Genomic DNA, 19,724 nt, shown 5'->3' on the forward strand with positions numbered 1-19,724 from the left:
AAAAAAAAAAAAAAAAAAAAGAGGAGACCTTCGGAAATTGAAAGAACAGTACGAACCGAGGGCATTCAGAAGAAAGTTGTCATTTCTCAGAAACTGAAAAAAAAAAAAATTATTATTTTCTTTGAAAACTCATGTATAATGGTTATATTACTTGATTTCCCAAAAATAAATTGGTAAAAAACACTTTAATAGGTAAACTTTGGGGTGGGGGAAGAGAGGAGGAAAAAAAAACCTTCCATTGGCATTTTATATAGTTGCTTATTATTTAAATAAATAATTGATATAATGAATAAATTATGCTATGAACCTCTTTCCTTGCCATTGCCATTGTGGATGTCATTATAAGTTATTGACCTATCACTACTTTAACGACTTCAAAGTAAACGACAAAGTCAACAGCTAGTAGTATTTATTTTCTTTGTTATTTGTATGGTTGACTCACACCGGAACAAATTTCAGCCTTTGGATGCGTTGGAGTATTCCTCACAGTCACAGGAATTGTATCCAAACACAAGTGCTATTCCTATTCCCTCATGAGACCCATCACTGAGGGTTGAATTATTATTTAGTTTATAGACTAAAACGGAGTATAAGAAACATATAGTTTAAAAATGCTTCTTATTGGAATATACTAGGAAATATAACAAATCAAAACTAATATCATATTGTCATCAAGTTTTTTCGTTTTGATTTTGATTTTCTTTGTCTTTTCCAATTTGTAAGAGTTTGATAATATAGCATCATTGGGTGTGTAAAATTGTGGTTTGTTCCAATGAGAACCCAACTCTGGTTTCAGATTTTGTTGATAATTGGCTTTTACCTGATCTTGTTAGGGGTCAACTCCACATCGGCATCTAGCCATTGTCAAACCGAGCAGCAATCGGTTTTGATCCGGTTGAAGAAAGAATTACATTTCGATTCTTTGTTATCATCAAAATTAGTGTCTTGGGAGCCAAATGCAGCAGATTGCTGCACTCAGGTTATCGGTCTAGATTTAAGCAACGAAACAATATCTGGTGTTATTGATGATTCTAGTTCTCTCTTCCGTTTAGAGAGTCTTGAGACGCTGAATCTGGCTGGAAATAACTTCAATTCCATACCGATTCCTTCTGGATTTGGCAATTTGATTAGTTTGATTAGCTGCAAATAATTTTAATTCAACAGGCCTGTTTTTACAAAAATTCGATTGAATCGGTTAAATAAAATAAAAACACATAGAAGTGAATCATTTTCATAACAAACTTTGGTTTTTTCACATCTATTTAGATTTTTTTTTTGAATAAAAACACATGATAAATATTTTAAAAAATGATGGAGATGGACTACTTGGGATCAACAGAATTCTAAAACTACGTAACCAACTGCTTTCACACCGTACGAACAACATCCGAAGCAAGGTATTTTGATCTCCGTTGATTGATGTAAAACTTACGATTATGTGTTTTTAATGTACTTTGATTGATCTTCAACCTATAGTTAAGTTTATTTTTAATGTTTAAACTTGTGGATGTCTATGTATTTGTAGGAAAATAGAAAAAAAAAATGTAAAAATTATAGAAACCGGTTGAACCGAGAACCGGCCACTATACCGATTCAACTAAAAAATCAGTTTTTAAAACATGGATTAACTTATACTATAATTTAAAAATATTGTCATCTCATCATTCTATTAGCTTTAATCTGTAATTAAATAACTACTCCAATAGTTAACCTCTTCAAATAATTTTTTTATTAATTTTACATAATCTATTGTTATCTATTTAAAATAGTCTATAAAATCATCTCTGTTTAAATAGTCATTTTTTTAAACACACATCATATTTTATAGATGTTGAATACTACAAACAAATAAAAATAAAAATAAATGTATACCTGGTCTTTATTTTGTAAACGTAAAATACTAAAAATTATCATGTCATAGTTATAAAAAAATTGAAAATATTATATAATCATTGTAAATTTATCTTTATTTTGTAATATGTCATTAAACATCTGATAAAAATAATTTATTAGTAAATAAATTAAAAATATTTAAAACTAAAATATAATTAAAAGTTAAAAAGAAATACGATTAGAAGATGAGGAGGTTAAATATATACTAAAGATGAAAGTATATTGAGCACTCAATATTGAGTGATCGATCAATATAAAAAAAACAAAAAAAAAAACAATTAGCTCTGATAGTAATAAGTAATAAATAACATAAAACAAAAAGTAACAAGTTCAAAACATAAGGTCCTATTCTAATGAATAAATTTAATAGAGATTTAACACGATACGTGATACGCAATGCTATGAACCTCGTCCTTGGTACTATGGATGTCGACATGTCGTTATAAGTTATAGGCAATAGACCTATCACTACTTTAATGATTTCAAAGTAAACGGCAAAGTCAATAGCCAGAATTATTATATGCATATTTGACTGGTACTTAGATTGTTTTCTTTCTTAGCATTTTCAGCCTTTCGATGCATTGGTATAGTCCTCGCAGGAATTAAATCCCTCATCAGAGATCAGACCTACCACTCACGGTTGAATTAATCTTTAGTGTGTGTATATATATATATATATATATATATATATATATATATATATATATATATATATATATATATATATATATATATATATATATATATATATATATATATATATATATATATATATATATATATATATATATATATATTCTAAAACAAATATAAGAAAATATAAATTAGTAATACTCCTTTCTTATTGAAACATAGTAGAGAAATATAGCAGATCAAAAATAATAACATATTATCATCAAGATTTTGATTTTGATTTTGATATTAATATTCTTTTTTCCTTTCTCCAATTTGTAGGATTTTTATATTACATAGCATCATTTTGGTTGTGTAAAATTCTGGTCTCTTCCAATGAGAAGCCAACTATGGTTTCAGATTTTGTTGATAATTGGCTTTTACGTGATCTTTTTTGGGGTCACTTCCAAACTAGTTTCTGGCCATTGTCAAAACGAGCAGCAATCGGTTTTGATCCGGTTGAAGAAAGAATTAGATTTCGATTCTTTGTTATCATCAAAATTAGTGTCTTGGGACCCAAATGCAGCAGATTGCTGCACCTGGATAGGTGTTACTTGCAGTGCTGGGGGTGTTGTCATCGGTCTAGATTTAAGCAACGAGACGATATCTGATGGTATTGATAATTCTAGTGCTCTCTTCCGTTTAGAGAATCTTGAGACGCTGAATCTGGCTGAAAATAACTTCAATTCCACACCGATTCCTTCAGGGTTTGGCAGTTTGACTAGTTTGAGGAATTTGAACTTGTCCAATTCTGGTTTTTCAGGGCAGATTCCTGGTGAATTGTCTCATCTGACAAAGCTTCAAGTTCTTGATCTGTCTTCTCTGTTCTCCTTTCGCTCACTGAAACTTGAGAGCCCCAATCTAGCCACGCTTATCAAAAACCTCACACAGCTTAAAGTTCTTCATCTGGATAGTGTGAACATATCGGCACAAAAATCAGATTGGTGCCAGGCTTTATCCTCTTCTTTGCTTGATTTGGAGGTTTTGAGTTTGTCAACTTGTCAACTTTCAGGCCCTTTAGATGACTCCCTTGGGAACCTACAGTCACTTTCTGTAATTCGTCTGGCTCAGAACAATCTTAGCACTCCAATTCCAGATTTCTTTGGAAATTTCAGAAATCTGACTATTCTGCATCTTGGTGCTTGTAATTTGCGTGGAACGTTTCCCTCAAAGGTCCTGGAATTGCAGAAATTACAGAGTCTGGATCTTTCAAGCAATATGAATCTTCATGGTTCCTTATCAGATTTTCCTGTGAATGGATCTCTTCAAAGTTTAGTGCTCAGCAACACAAACCTTTCAGGAGCAATACCAGAATCTATCGGGTATCTTAAGAGCTTATCCCGGATTGAGCTTCCAAATAACAATTTCAGTGGAAGAATTCCCAAGTCAATGGAAAACCTCACCCAATTGACTTACCTTGACTTGTCCTCAAACAAGTTAACTGGCCAAATCCCATCCTTTCAGCTGTGCAAAAATCTTACCCACATTGACCTCTCAAGGAACAGTTTATTGGGTATCATCCCTTCTGCTCATTTCCAGGATCTTCAAAATCTTGTGTTAATTAATCTAAGGTTCAATACCTTCAACGGAAGCATACCTTCATCTCTGTTCAATCTGCAGCAATTGCAAAAGATACAGCTTTCCAACAACAATTTTGATGGCGTACTTACTGATTTTTTAAATGCATCTGCATCTTTATTGGACACTCTTGATTTAAGCAGTAACAAGTTGAAAGGACAAATTCCCAAGTCTTTCTTTCAACTTGGAAGGCTTAATATCCTCTTGCTATCTTCAAACAACCTCAATGGCATGATTTATACAAAAGATTTCCAGGGCCTAAGCAACCTAACAACCCTTGATCTTTCCTTCAACAACTTGTCAGTTATCAACAGCCCAATCCCTTTGCCTTATCTTCCAAAGTTTTTCTCATTAAAGTTGGCTTCATGCAATCTTCAGCATTTCCCTAAACTACACAACCAATCAAGATTGATAACTCTAGACCTTTCAGACAACAAAATTGATGGAGAAATACCAAACTGGATCTGGCAAGTTGGCACCAGTTATGGAGGCCTTTCGTATCTGAACCTTTCTCGTAACCAGTTAAATAGCATCCAAGAGCCCTATTTTGTGCCCGATCTTGCTGTCCTCGACCTGCATTCCAATCGCCTCCATGGGGCGATTCCAATTCCACCACAAATTGCAACCTTCATTGATTACTCCAACAATCGTTTCAATTCCTCACTCCCTGAAACCATTGGTGTAAACCTCACTATTGCCTCTTTCTTTTCGGTTTCTAACAATTCACTCTCTGGGGAGATTCCCGAATCCATCTGCAACGCTACATACCTCAAGGTTCTGGATTTGTCAAACAACAATTTAACTGGAAGTATACCACCGTGTTTGATCGAATCTGGTGGTGGCAGTATTGGGGTACTCAACTTGGGAAGCAATAGTCTCAGTGGAAGAATCGAGGGAATATTCCCAAGCACATGTGGCCTAAACACTTTAGACCTTCATGGAAACCATTTGGAAGGGGAGATCCCACGTTCTCTTGCCAACTGCACAATGCTAGAAGTCTTAAACCTTGGCAACAACAGGATGATCGACACTTATCCTTGCTCTTTGAGTAACAATATTACAAGTTTGCGTGTCCTTGTTCTCCGAAACAACAGGTTTCATGGGTCCATACATTGTGGTGAAGATCAACAGAACAAGTGGTCAAAGATTCAGATTCTGGACATAGCTCACAATAACTTTAATGGTACTGTCCCACCAGATTATTTCTGGAAATGGGATGCTATGAATATGATGACTCGCAATCACAATGATGGAGAATCGGTAGGTAAGAAGCACATCAGTTTCAAGGTGATGCCACTTGATAACTTGTACTATCAGGATACTGTGGCAGTCACTGTCAAAGGACGTGAGTTGGAGCTTGTGAAAATCTTGACAATCTTCACATCCATCGACATCTCCAGCAATCGATTTTCAGGAGAAATACCGGACACAATTGGGAAACTCAATGCTCTGTATATGCTCAACATATCACATAATGACTTCACAGGTCCTATCCCCTCATCTTTCGGGAGTTTGAGGCAGCTTGAATCATTGGACATGTCATCCAACAAACTAACTGGAGAGATCCCATTAGTGCTCACTGATCTTCCATTCCTTTCCGCCTTTGATCTGTCACACAATAAATTGGAAGGAAGAATCCCAACAGGCTCCCAGTTTCAGACTTTTGATGAGGATTCCTATGGAGGAAACAAGGGATTATGTGGGTTTCCTCTGAATAAAAGTTGTAAGACTTCAGTTGCAGTATCATTACCACCAAAATCCCGAGAATCAAATGATGGGTATGATTGGCAGTCCCTATTCTATGGAATGGCAGCCGGGTCTGGATCATTAGCTGTTTTAGCGATCCTGTATTCCCTTTTCAAGAGACCTACAACCAGACAATGACACTTGTCTCAAGTCTCCCTTCTCAAAATTGTGAGTTTTGTTGTATCAATTTCCCTATTTTCATTTCCATAAATTTTCAATCTGTATCTAGCGTCATAATTAATGTAAGTTCTTCAGGTAAGAGAAAAGTTTGTAATATCTATTAGCTTACTTAACTTCACAATTAACGATCTGCAAATCATGAATTGTAAACTCATTCATACTCCCATGTTTCTTGAACATAGCCACAACCTGCTTGCAAGTTTTACAAGCCATACCACATTCAATAGTATATATATATATATATATATATATATATATATATATATATATATATATATATATATATATATATAACTATGTCCACATATGACCCATTGTACTCGATTGAAGAGATCCGCCACTTTTGGGGCTAGGAAACAAAAAGTATCAAAAGCAAACAGTATAAACACATGTTGATTGTCTACGTATGCCTTTTTTGTGATTTATCACTTTACATGAGGCAGCTTTTAAAGCAGCTTGAGCTACAGTGAAATCATCACTCCTCAAGTCCACAAGTGGGGAAACTCCTGTTAAATCCACATGTACTGTTACACTGCTATGAACAAAAAAATCTAAAGACAATTTTATGACAAATATATATACTATTAAGTGATATATTATTATGTGTGCATTATATGTATATTATATTCTGTATTTACCCTAGTCAATAGATCTAGCTGTACATTCCTAGATAATCTCTAAGTTAGTTTGTAATCTTGGCTATATATGCCAATCGTATCTTGTACTCTAATACTGTATTCACAATATATAACAAAGCTTTAATTTATATGGTATCAGAGCACTTCTGCTCACACGAGCCAAATCGTTCCTACCCTAAAATCAGTCAACAATGGCTTCCAAAAATCCCGCTCAAATCACCGCCTCCACTCATCTCACAATCAAACTTACGCCAAACAATTACCCGGTGTGGAGAAAACAGGTTGAATCAACCTTAATCAGCCTTGACCTAGATGGTCACCTCACCTCAGCACCACCGGCGACCACCCTCACAGACAGCGACGGAAAAATCATCTCAAATCCAGAGTATCGGCCATGGTACTGCAAGGATCAGATGATCTTCAGTGCAATTTTAGGGAGTTGCTCAGATTCAATCCAACCCCTGGTGTCATCTGCTACAACAGCCCGTGAGGCTTGGAATAGACTCAGTTCCAGTTACGCCTCTACTTCCAGGTCACGCATCATCTCCCTTAAATCTAAGCTTGTGAAAAACCCTAAAGGATCCCGATCGATCACAGAATTTCTCCAGGATATGCGTGCTATCGCTGATTCCCTGGCCCTTGCCCAGAGCCCCATCACCGAAGAGGACCTCATGGTCCATATTCTCTCACAGCTTGGCGACGAATATCACACCATTGCTGCTGCTCTCAAGGTACGAGAAACTCCAATTGAATACTCAGAATTGTTTGACAAACTTACTGACTTTGAGAGTACCCTCAAAGAAGCCCATCCTCCCTCCGATATCCTGCCTACCACGGTCAATTACACTACCCGCAATCAAGGATTCCACAATCGGTCATCCAATACCAACTCTTCCAATCGCCACACTCGATCTTCACCGCCCTTTCAGTCTCGTGGCTCTCAACAGTCTCAATGGCATAACAACACCAATCCTGGTGGTAACCGAAACACCAAAAGCAACCAGTTTTGTCAATTCTGTCACATCCCAGGTCACCTCACCAAGGATTGTCGGAAACTAGCACGCTTCCTCCGCGACAACAACATCACAACTGACAGCCACAGCCATCCACAGCCCACTGCCAATGTCACCACATCTTCCCCAGCCTCTCCAAAATGGATTTTTGATACAGGGGCATCCAATCATGTTGCATCAGATCCTACATCCCTTCATCACGTATCGGAATACGGAGGACCCGATGAGATAGTACTTGGTGATGGTACCTGCTTACCTATTACACATACTGGTCACTCCTATATTCACACATCTCACAAACCATTACTTTTATCTAATGTGCTTCATGTTCCTAAATTAAATAAGAATTTAGTTTCTGTTGGTGAATTATGTGACACTAATCTTGTTTCGGTGGAATTCTTTCCATCTCATTTTTATGTGAAGGATCTGGACACGGGGGCGCGACTCCTGAGAGGAGAGAGAACTGATGGCGTTTACCTCACTCGGTTCCCCAAAACACGTTCCATTCATGTCACCTCCAAGACCTCACCACTTCTTCTTCATCACAAACTTGGTCATCCTTCGCGTCAAGTCTTCAAGCAATTAGCCTCTAAGTTAGGTTTTAGATTTCAGTCTGAGTCTAATGTTCATTGTTCATCTTGTTCAATTAATAAAAGCCATAAATTGCCATTTGGTCAAAATTCATTTGTTGCTACAAAACCACTTCAACTCATTTATTCGGATGTATGGGGACCGGTACAAAAGTCTGTTGATAAATTCTCTTATTATGTCATCTTTGTCGATTATTTCACCAAGTATATATGGCTATATCCTTTGACTCACAAAAGTGACGTTGCTCTCATCTTTCCACAATTCAAAGTGTTAGTTGAAAAATTCTTCCAGCTACCCATTGTATCCTTATTTAGTGACAATGGAGGTGAATACATAGGTCTTACCTCATACCTTCAATAGCATGGTATATCTCACTACACAACTCCACCCCACACTCCTGAACAAAATGGCATTGTGGAAAGACGTCACCGGCACATAGTTGAAACCGGTTTAGCACTCCTCCATCATGCTCACATGCCATTAACCTTCTGGTCCCATGCATTCCAAACAGCCGTGTACCTTATCAACCGCCTTCCAACACCCCTTCTCCAAAATAAATCCCCCTTTGAATGCCTCTTTCACCAATCACCAAACTATCATAAACTACAACCCTTTGGTTGCCTATGCTATCCGTGGCTCCGTCCCTATACCACCTCCAAATTACAACCAAGATCAGCCCCCTGTCTATTTCTCGGGTACTCATCATCTAAGTCTGCCTACAAGTGCTATGATACTCAAAACAAAAAATTATACCATTCCAGACATGTGGAGTTCATCCCAACAACATTCCCTTATACCACCGAAAACCTTCCTGAAACACTCCCTACCCCTGATACGCTACTCAACCCACTCACACCTGAACAAAATCCTCTACATACTACCGATCTGCCCACCTCTTCAAATGCAGCACCGCCAACTACATCTTCCCCTCCTCTATTCACTACAGCTGATACTCTCCACCCAGAACCCATCACCGACTCAACTAATCCACCCGACGAGGAACCAGCCACACCCACCCAACAACCACCGTCTCCCAACACCTCCAATCCACCAACCCTAACAGTACCGCCACCTCCTACAGCCTCAACGCTTCCTGCTCATCGGCATCGAAAACCCAATACCAAATATTACAACCAATCATTTGTTAACTCCACTACTTTACACCCCATTCCAAGCTCCATCGAACCAACCACCCATACTCAAGCCCTAAAAGATCCCCAATGGCGCACTGCCATGGACCATGAGTTCAACGCTCTCTTACAAAATGGTACCTGGGAACTCGTACCCAAATCCTCCCACACTCCAATCGGATGCAAATGGATTTTCCGCATTAAACGCAACCCGGATGGTTCCATCTCCAAATACAAGGCCCGCTTAGTCGCCAAAGGATTCCTCCAACAACAAGGCAAAGACTACTTCGAAACCTTCAGTCCGGTTACTAAACCTGTCACAATACGCACAGTGCTATCCATTGCCCTCTCCTCTAACTGGAACATTCGACAACTAGACGTTAATAATGCTTTCCTCCATGGCACCTTGCATGAAGAAGTATTCATGACTCAACCTCCTGGTTATATCCATCCTGATTATCCTACTCATGTTTGCAAACTCCGTAAATCTCTCTATGGGCTCAAACAAGCACCTAGAGCTTGGTATCTCGAACTCACTTCCTTCCTTGTGTCATTTGGCTTTCACAAATCCAAGGCTGATCCATCTTTGTTCATTTATAAATCCGGTCCCATCATTAGTTATCTCCTTGTGTACGTCGATGATTTTGTACTTACCGGCAACAACAACTCCTTTCTTGACAAGTTCGTCTCCGCATTATCCAATCGGTTCTCCATAAAAGACCTAGGTGCCCTTCATCATTTTTTAGGTGTTGAAGTCATTCCTGTCTCTACTGGTCTCTTTCTTTCCCAACACCGTCACATCCATGATCTCTTACAACAATTTCACATGGATGGAGCTAAAGAAGTCACTACTCCGTTAAACTCATCAGCTCATCTCACCTTGCATGACGGCTCCCCCAGTACAGATCCGACACCGTATCGCCAACTTGTGGGCTCACTACAGTACCTTGCGTTTACACGTCCGGATATCTCTTTTGCGGTCAACAAACTATCACAATTCATGCATGCTCCTACTGACACACATTGGCAAGCTTTAAAAAGAGTTCTTCGATATCTCAAAGGTACAATTTATCATGGTTTATATCTTCACAAGCAATCCAATCTCTCACTTTCAGCCTTCTCGGACTCCGACTGGGGTAGTCTTGGGTGTGGTGGTCGCTCCACAACCGCTTATCTTTTATTCCTTGGCTCCAATATTATCTCCTGGCGATCTGCAAGACAAAAATCCGTATCTCGTTCGTCTACAGAGGCAGAATACAAAGCCCTTGCCAATGCTGCCTCCGAAGTTATGTGGGTTAAAAACTTATTAAGTGAACTTGGTATCTTGCTGCCTCAGTCTCCTACACTTTTCTGTGACAACACCGGTGCTACATATTCATGTGCGAATCCTGTTTACCACTCAAGAATGAAACATGTGGCCTTAGACTACCACTTCGTCCATGAACAGGTACAAGATGGCTCACTTCATGTTCGTCATGTCAACTCTGTCGATCAGCTTGCAGATGCTCTAACGAAACCTCTCTCACGGGGTCCATTTCAACGACTACGATCCAAGATTGGCGTATCCGATGGATCCTCCATCTTGCGGGGGCGTATTAAGTGATATATTATTATGTGTGCATTATATGTATATTATATTCTGTATTTACCCTAGTCAATAGATCTAGCTGTACATTCCTAGATAATCTCTAAGTTAGATGCATTATATGTATATTATATTCTGTATTTACCCTAGTCAATAGATCTAGCTGTACATTCCTAGATAATCTCTAAGTTAGTTTGTAATCTTGGCTATATATGCCAATCGTATCTTGTACTCTAATACTGTATTCACAATATATAACAAAGCTTTAATTTATATATACAAATTGAAAAAAAAAAAAAAAAAGAGAAAGACTTGAACCTAAAAAAGAAAAAAAGAAATCAAATTAAAAATAAATTTGAGACTGAAATTTTAGAAAATATATAGAGCAATAAACGTGTAATGAAAAGCAATACTCTAAGCAGTATTACAACCTAATAAAAAAACTATAAAATTGAACATAAAACATTAAATGACAAAAGAGTCTTGCAAGGGCTTGTGAGCTTGTCAATGTTCCCTGCACACGAAATATGCGTATGTAATCACTAGGAATGCTGTATGAAAATGCATGCTTTGAGGGACCATACTTTGTGTTTGAATGTTTAATCAAATGAGGAGCTTAAAAAGAACCCCTGCATATATGAAACAAATGATCTATCTTCTAACATATTAATTCTAAAGTTTACTTACAATTCACTACAAGTTGAAGTATTACCAAGACAAACAGTTCACACCTTGTGATTTTAAAAAAAAAAACACACATCAGAACTGTATCCTTCAATGGGTTAGTTGGACTTATTGTTGTATCTTGTGTTGATCAAGGTTCATTTTGGTTTATCTCTACATTTATAAAATTACAAAACAAAAAATATGACAAAAATTAGCTAATGTAATCGAACTCCAGCTTCACAAAATCGCAAATAAGTGAAATCATACCCTAAAACATGTGTGATGAAACTCCTAATTAAAATTGGCCTACATGAACTTGAACCCTCATCTTACCCACTAATCACTAATCATAACACAAAATTGCAAAAGACCTAAATTATTTTCTCTGAATTGCAATCGGTAATCATAACTCAAAATGGAAAAAGACTCAATTGGGAAACATGAACTTGAAATTAGAACCTGCGTAAAAGTTTTTGAGCTATTTTGTCTTTGGTGTTGCATCTGAAGTTCACTTTTGAGGATTATAGATTCAGGGCTGTTTGGGATTGCTTTGTAACGTTAAAAGTCATTTTTTTTAAAAGTATTTTTAATTTTTTCCAAAAGAAAATCTTTAAAATGTGTTTGTATTTGCTTTTAATGTAAAAGTCATATTTTCATGTTAAAAATTTCCAAAAGTCATAAAAAAAATAGGATTTTGTAACTTTTGAAATATTCACTTTTCATTCTATACAAAAAGTCATTTTAAAAAATCTTTCTTATCATCCAAACATTTTTTTGTCATTTTTTAACTTTTTAAAAAACTTAAAAGATCTTTTTTATCACCCAAACATCTCAAGATCACCGAGAGACGATGAATGAGGAGGAACCGAATCAGAGAACGGCCCTAAGCTCGTAGGTGAATTGGGAGCGACAGTGGAGAAGTCTAAAGGGTGTTTGGGATTCCTTTTTTGGTAGGACTTCTTGTATAGAATGACTATTTGAAATGTATGATCATAATTAAATTACTTATTACTTAAAAATGTGTTTGGATTAGCAAAATAATTTTTGATGTAACTTTTACATGTAATATGATAAAAAATCAGGTTTTTGTGACTTTTTGAAACCCTTCCTTTTCCTCTATACAAAAAAGTCATTTTAAAAAAAAAACTTTTCAATTACCGAAACATCTTTTGGCTTTTTGAAAAAGTTAAAAATTCAAAAGTTATTCTAAAAACAACCTCAAACACACCCTAAACCTGATTCCTTCGTTGTGTCCCCAATTCTGTGACTGTGAGTGACAATAAAAAATTGGATAATCACGTGGGTGCGGTACTCAACCAGGCACACTCTTTTGGGCATGCCCCATATCAACTTCCCGAAATTCGCCAGTCCTACAAAACTAATAGAAAATAATACCACTCTCATATTCTTTTTATTTTATTTCATAATAAAGTACAAACTACTTATGCACAAGAGCCAACCGACCATGCGGTTCTTCTGTAGCATCAAAGCACCAACCCACCACAACCTTGTGAAGTGTCATGTTCACCACACCTGCTACAAGAAAAGAACAATGTACCAAGAACATCTATGCCAATCACACAGGTCGTCGCTATTGCTTAAAGTTATCCCAAACGAAAAGTCGTCATAGTTGACTAAATTTGTTTGACCTAGTTATCTATGTCGACGACCAGGGGCGAGGCTAGGTAATGCCAAGGGGGTACCTTGATCCACTTAAATTCTAAAATTTTATAATAAGTTATATTTAAAAAAATATTTAGAACCTACCTTCAATATTTTGAAGGACCTATATTTTAATGTGTTTGACAAAAAAAATAAAGGAAAAAAGTGATATAAACCGTAAACTATCAAAAGCATATCATATTGGACTCAGGGAAGAAAGTTGTGAGGAGATTTTCAATTATAAATAGTTGTTTCCTCTTTCACCCTTCCAACGTACTCTAAGTATAAGTTTGTTTTAATAAATAAATAAATAAATAATATCGATTTGCCTCGATCCTTTCACCACCGACTTTTATACATGTTGCACCAGTTGTTTTTTTATTGTACTGACCCGATTAAAACGGATTATCTTTTGAACAGGTTTGGTTGAAATCAGTTAGAGAACCACGTAGTTTTCTACTCTACACTCGCCACTGTGGACGACATGTCGCCAGGATAGCTTAGGCGGGAACGAAGAGGGTTTACGTGGTTTTCTCAAAACCTATGCCAACAACAAGTCATTGGTATAGGTTAAGAGAAATATAATTTCTATTAATTTATATTTCGTGTTGCAAAAAAAAAAAAAAAAACAACATCGTTTTGTGGAACGTTTTCTCAACGACACGTCGTCAGGGCAAAGGTTTAATTTCTTTTTTTAATTCATGATAAGTTGGAAACGATGTAGTTTTGTGGAAACCTATCCTGACGACTCATCGTTAGTACATATTGCACAGATTGTTTACAAAATCATTATTTCCATGATATGATTTAAAACAACCCATTATTTCCATGATATGATTTAAAATTAGAGTCTCCCAAGATCCAATCAGTAGTAAAACCAAGGATGTGTATGGTCACGCCTTCACATTACCACGCTCCTCTGAAGAACCTGAAACCATAAACAAAAATTGTAAGCACAAAGTTTAGTGAGTTCCCCCCAAAGTACCAGCACACGAACAGAAAACATATACAATAACATCATGTATTGGGTCCATAGCTAAAAGATTAGATTACCCCTGAGCCCACAGTATGAGTCTGGCTTGCCTATCGGGCCCACAACTCATATCTGGCTTGCTCCTGAGCCGACAACATAAGTTTGGCTTGCCCTTGGGGCCCACAACTCATGTCTGGCTTGCTCTCTATTCCAATTAGTCATCGAAATGGAATACCAATGTTCAACCCTCAGTACGAGTCTGGCATACCAAACGGTCCTCAACTCGTATATAGAATGCTATTGAGCCCTCAATATGAGTCTAGCATACCCTACCCGCCCTCAACTCATATTTGGAATGCTCCAGGGTTTGTTAGCTACATCACAAAGCAGTACAACCTTAACCTAACACAATATGTCGACATATAACAAATAAAAAATATATACAGATAATCATGCATACTGAATCACAGTTAGTCCTACAGATCTATCAGACTAGCATATCCGTAACTAGCATATAATCATGCATATCTACTCCATACTCAACATATCGATGTACAACATGATATCAATCCAATGGGCCAGCCTTGGTGCCATCGACCCGTAAGTATAGTGAGGAAAACTCAACTGAAGCGGTTGAATATCTCAGACAAAAGCTCAGATCGCTAATCCGGAAATCCCAGTGTGCTAGCACCATCAAATATCATCCAACTAATAATTGAATCTCGACCCATAATCAAGAATCTGAATTACTTACCTAATGACCAAGGTAAAAGACCATTTAGCCCTTTTTCTTACTTAGCCCAAAACCAAGGCCTGATATAGCCCAAATTCCTAACTGGGGCCAAAAACCATCATGAATCAAATTCCAAGAAAGCCCATAATCAATCCTCGACCAAGGTCAGATGTCCAACGGCCCAACAAGGCCCAAATCAAAAGACCCAAATTTCACATCCTGGGGAGTACACCCCGCGTACCAGAAGTGTACGCCCCACGTACTGACCCTCTAAGCGCAATGTACAAGTCCTTAAAGCATGAAACTCCATTTAAGCTAAGTGTACCTATGAGTATGCCCAACATACTCATCAGGGGCCAAAATTCACATTATGCTCTTATTGGGTAGGTCCAAAGGCATCCAACCCCTTCTCTTAACCCTAAATGATGTCTTAAACCATAAAGTCGAAACCTTTAAGTCTTTGCATGGCTAAAGATGGATAAATCTCCAAAATCCTTCCTTTCACAACACTCAAAACCACTTAACTCTTACATGGAGCTAAGAAAATGATCAAGCAAGATTTGTATTGCTCAATACACTTCAAGACCTAAAAAAGGACAGTTAATATGTTTTGGAGTACTCCATACTCACAAATATCCAAACTTTGAGACAAAAGCTTATGAAACTATGCCATAACAAGATCTATGAATAAAGTTATCAAGTTTGAAGCTTTATACCTTGAGAAGGTAGATCAAGATGCACTAAGCCTGGATCCACAAGCTCCAAGCAATCCCACACTTCTCCAAGAAACTCCTCCTTCTAAGAGCACCAAAATACATGAAATACCACCAAGGACTCCAGAACCACACCAATGGAGGCTAGGGCTTCACTTCTTGGGTTTGAGGTGATGGAGGCTGAAGATAATAGGGTTTGGTGGTGAGTTAAAGTGCTTAAATAGGGTCCAAGACCCTAAATTAGGGTTTGGGTCTAACTGGAGTACACCATGCGTACTTCTGGTACGCCTTGCGTACTCCCTTAAGTATCTGCGACTAATCTACCATGTACGCCCAACGTACTAGGCTCAACACGAGTACGCCCTGCGTAAGCTTATGTATGCCTTGAGTACAAGGTTTAACCTTTGAACCACTAACTTCTGAAGACCATAACTTCTTCGTTCTAAGTCCGTTTTCGATGATCCTTATATCCACAGAAAGGTAACGAGAAGCTCTACACTTCTATCAACTCATCTTGCCTCAAAACTTTCCGAAAAAAATCCAAAATTCATAAAAAGCCTGACTACCACTTTACGGTTATACCCTTGGTCTCCAAATCACAAACCAAATTCCAAGATCATCTATCCTACCTTATCCACCCCCAAATAGGTATAAATCTCCCTTTCTCAAAGGCCCTAAGCCTTATGGAAATACATGCTTATTTGCTTTGCCTACTTGGCATAGTTAGTTGAGTTCTTGACAGCCTTGACCTTGAGAAAACTCAAATTTGTTCCAACTTCCAGCCAAGATCGTCACAAACCTGATAGCCACATCATAAATGAAAAACGCTTAACAAACATCCACAACATATGAGCTTTTTCACAATGGTTGTCTATGGGTCATACCGTTATTAAGCATAGAGTAAATGGATAAACTAGTATTAAAATTACAAAAACTTTACACATTAAACTTGTAAATTTAATGAAAAAACTTCGAAATGAGAAAACTCTCACAATAAGTTTTTTTTGATTTTTATAGTTTATTTGACTAATAAGCACTTAAAGAAGTTGCTATCGTGTATCTTGGAGTTTTTAAATGTGATAAGGATAAAGAAAATTATTTCTTTTATTTTGAATAAGTTTAAAATATAAACCAATGATTATGATAGTGTATTTTTTGATAAAACGTTTATAGCTTAGAATAACAGTATAAATATAAATGGATTCGAAGATAAACAAGGAGAATATGGAGCTGGAATTTTGAGGCATTAATAGTTATCCCGTATATCTTTCTAGAATCATCCCTGTGGTTAATGCGTAACTGTATATATAATCACCAATGATATTAAAAGAAGATCACAGCTGGTTGACAGAAAGAATTAATAACAGAAGCGTATAGTGGTGATCAAAGGCAGTGAATTTTCTGTTGGACTTTTCGTTCATCATGAGTTTGAGGTATATATGACTTAGTCTCTAGATTTCAAGTATGCAGTTCTTTCGTGTTTATGTGTTTGTATTGCATGTTATGATTAAATAAATGTAGCCTGAATCGACCATGATCATAAAACTCATGATGAACAGATTATTAATTAGTAGGCTTACGTTTCTATAATGACGACACAAAAATCGATTTTTGTAATGTCTTTGTAAAGATCACTCGCAAACAATTGTTTCTGGAAGTGAGGATTAGCATTTTTACTTAGTTTTATTTATTTATAATTTTTTTTTGTGTAATTTAAACACATAATAATAAAAAAAAAAAATTTAATCCGTCTGATGGCAAACGGACAACAAACTGCGCCGCTAACCCTTTTTGAATGATAATACATAACAAAATCATAAGACAAAGAGAATATCAAATCAGGTTTAATAGGATAATATTCACCCAACAAAGTCGAGAAGACATATCATGATTCGTGCACCTATCTGAAAACAAATGTTTTTTTTATTCTAAAACTATATTATGGTTATGTTCGGCAAAAACTAGCTAAGTTGGTAGCTATAAGTTAGACCAACTCCAATGCATTGAACTCATATGAGTTCAATGGATTGACACATGTACATTCAACTCACTGTACAATTTTATCCATTAAACTCTACACTTTATTAAACTTTATACAATTTAATGAATTGTCACATCATTTATCATTTTCTTTTTATTTATTATTATTTTTTTTAAAATTAATTAGCATGAAATTAAAAATTAAAAACTACAATTAAAATTAACATTAATTAAAAATTTAAAATAAAAATTATATATATATATATATATATATATATATATATGTGTGTGTGTGTGTGTGTGTGTGTGTGTGAGGAGAGAGAATATAGAGTTCAATGGGGGTTGAACTTCCCATTCCATTGAATCCTACTCATTTTCCCATAATGGAGATTTTGAGTTTCATGAGATTAAACTCCCCATTAAACCCGTCATTGAACTCCCATTGGAGATGGCCTTAGGCAAAAGTAGTTGTTACCTTTTCAATGTGTATAATTACATAAAAACCAAAATCTAACAGCTCCCGAATACTACTTAAAGTATCTTATGGATTATAAGTTTTTTTGTTTAAAATGAAAGTTAAAAGCTTCTATTGACAACCAAATTTTTCGAGATTTTCCTTAAAATCTAAAAGCTAAAGGCTTTCTTTAGTGCTATCTAAAAAATTAGCTTTTACTTTATTAATAAGCTATCTCACATAGCTTTTCCAAAAAAAAAAAAAAAAAAAAAAAAAAAAAAAAAAAAAAAAAAAAAAAAACTAGTTTATAAGTGCTGAAATATATATATTCTCTTATTCAAACTTAACATTAATTAAGAAAAGGTAAGGTTTGTATTTTTTTTACCATTCTATAAGGTGTATTGTGAAATGTAGTGTGCAGGTGTGATCTTCGGGTTTACACATGGACCCTATTCGGGTGTGGATGCTCCATGGGGCTGCTTGCTCCGAGAGTATTTAATGTGTTAATCACGTTCAGTTGCAGTACTCTCTAGAAATTTTTTTGTGTTCTCTCGTTCTCTCTAGATTAGGGTTTCTGTGAGAGTTTCGTTACAGAGCTTTAGATCTGTAATAACTTGTTATCAGGTTTCTTGTCTGAGTGTAAGAGAGTTAATGTAGTGAGGTTTCTTTTGTATTTGTTTGATGTAAACCAACTGTTTCATACTGAATGAAATGTTGATGCTGGGAAATTGTTGAGTTCATCTTTTTTGTACATGGTATCAGAGCTTAAGGCTCCTTCATCCTGTTCGTCGGTGTCTTTCGAAGGATTACGACTCAAAACAACAGTTTAAAAGGTTGTTTCTAACTCCTTTTCCTTTCTTTGGCAATTTCTGGTTGATCGATCGATTTAGGGTTTTATCTCTTTTTCTTTACGATCTTTATGATCCTGGTACTGTGAGAGTTTTTTGTGGTTCATTGCAGGTGTTAGTGGCTGATACTTGTTCTAGTCGCTTGATAGTTGAAATCGATCACTTTTTTACTCTTCTTCAATCGATTAATTTGTTTGGTCTGAAATAACTCACTAGGGGTCGGATTTCATCACCGATAAACCCTACGTTGAGAACGGACAAACAAAGTCGATTCGTCTTCGTCTTGTTCTTCAAAGCACTGTGAGGGTTTTCTTGTTCCCTATTTTCTCTTTTATATCTTGTGATTGGGAGATCCTGGTTGTTTTGTACACACCAGTTGTTTTTTGTTTTTCCTTTGACTCTGTATTGATTGTCTTGGGCCCCGACAAACGTGGTGACCATCTGGACTCTAAGTCAATACATGAGTCTGATTTCTTTCTGATTTTGTATTTCTTGTTTTCCTGATTAATTGGCTGTTTCTATTGAGTCAGTCTTGGTTGCTTGAAAGATCATATTGTCTATTTGTTTGTTCTTTGTGTTGTTCATATGGCTGGTCCTACTGAGTCTCCTGGTAGTGGTGGAAAGGATGATCAAGTTAATTTTGATGATCCTCTTTTTGTTCATCCGTCT

General features: G+C 36.5%; 1 protein-coding gene across 2 annotated transcripts; it reads left to right on the plus strand.

The window, feature by feature from the left end:
- Positions 1-2,744: 2,744 nt before the first annotated feature.
- LOC111906756 (receptor-like protein 7) lies at positions 2,745-8,492 on the plus strand. Of its 2 annotated transcripts, none has more exons than XM_042898069.2 (3): positions 2,745-6,057; positions 6,847-7,964; positions 8,144-8,492. In XM_042898069.2, exon 1 carries the CDS (start codon positions 2,902-2,904, stop codon positions 6,025-6,027), a length of 3,126 nt encoding a protein of 1,041 aa, XP_042754003.1. In that variant the 5' UTR covers positions 2,745-2,901; the 3' UTR covers positions 6,028-6,057; positions 6,847-7,964; positions 8,144-8,492. The 2 variants fall into 2 exon arrangements, with proteins under 2 accessions (XP_042754003.1, XP_042754004.1); XM_042898070.2 differs by having other exon boundaries at positions 6,847-7,438.
- The last annotated feature ends 11,232 nt before the right edge of the window (positions 8,493-19,724 follow it).

Source organism: Lactuca sativa, chromosome 9 (genome assembly GCF_002870075.4).
Source record: "Lactuca sativa cultivar Salinas chromosome 9, Lsat_Salinas_v11, whole genome shotgun sequence".
Classification (NCBI taxonomy): domain Eukaryota; kingdom Viridiplantae; phylum Streptophyta; class Magnoliopsida; order Asterales; family Asteraceae; genus Lactuca; species Lactuca sativa.

Excerpts from the sequence above, each read along its gene's own strand:
- LOC111906756 (XM_042898069.2), top strand. The coding sequence starts at position 2,902 with ATGAGAAGCCAACTATGGTTTCAGATTTTGTTGATAATTGGCTTTTAC.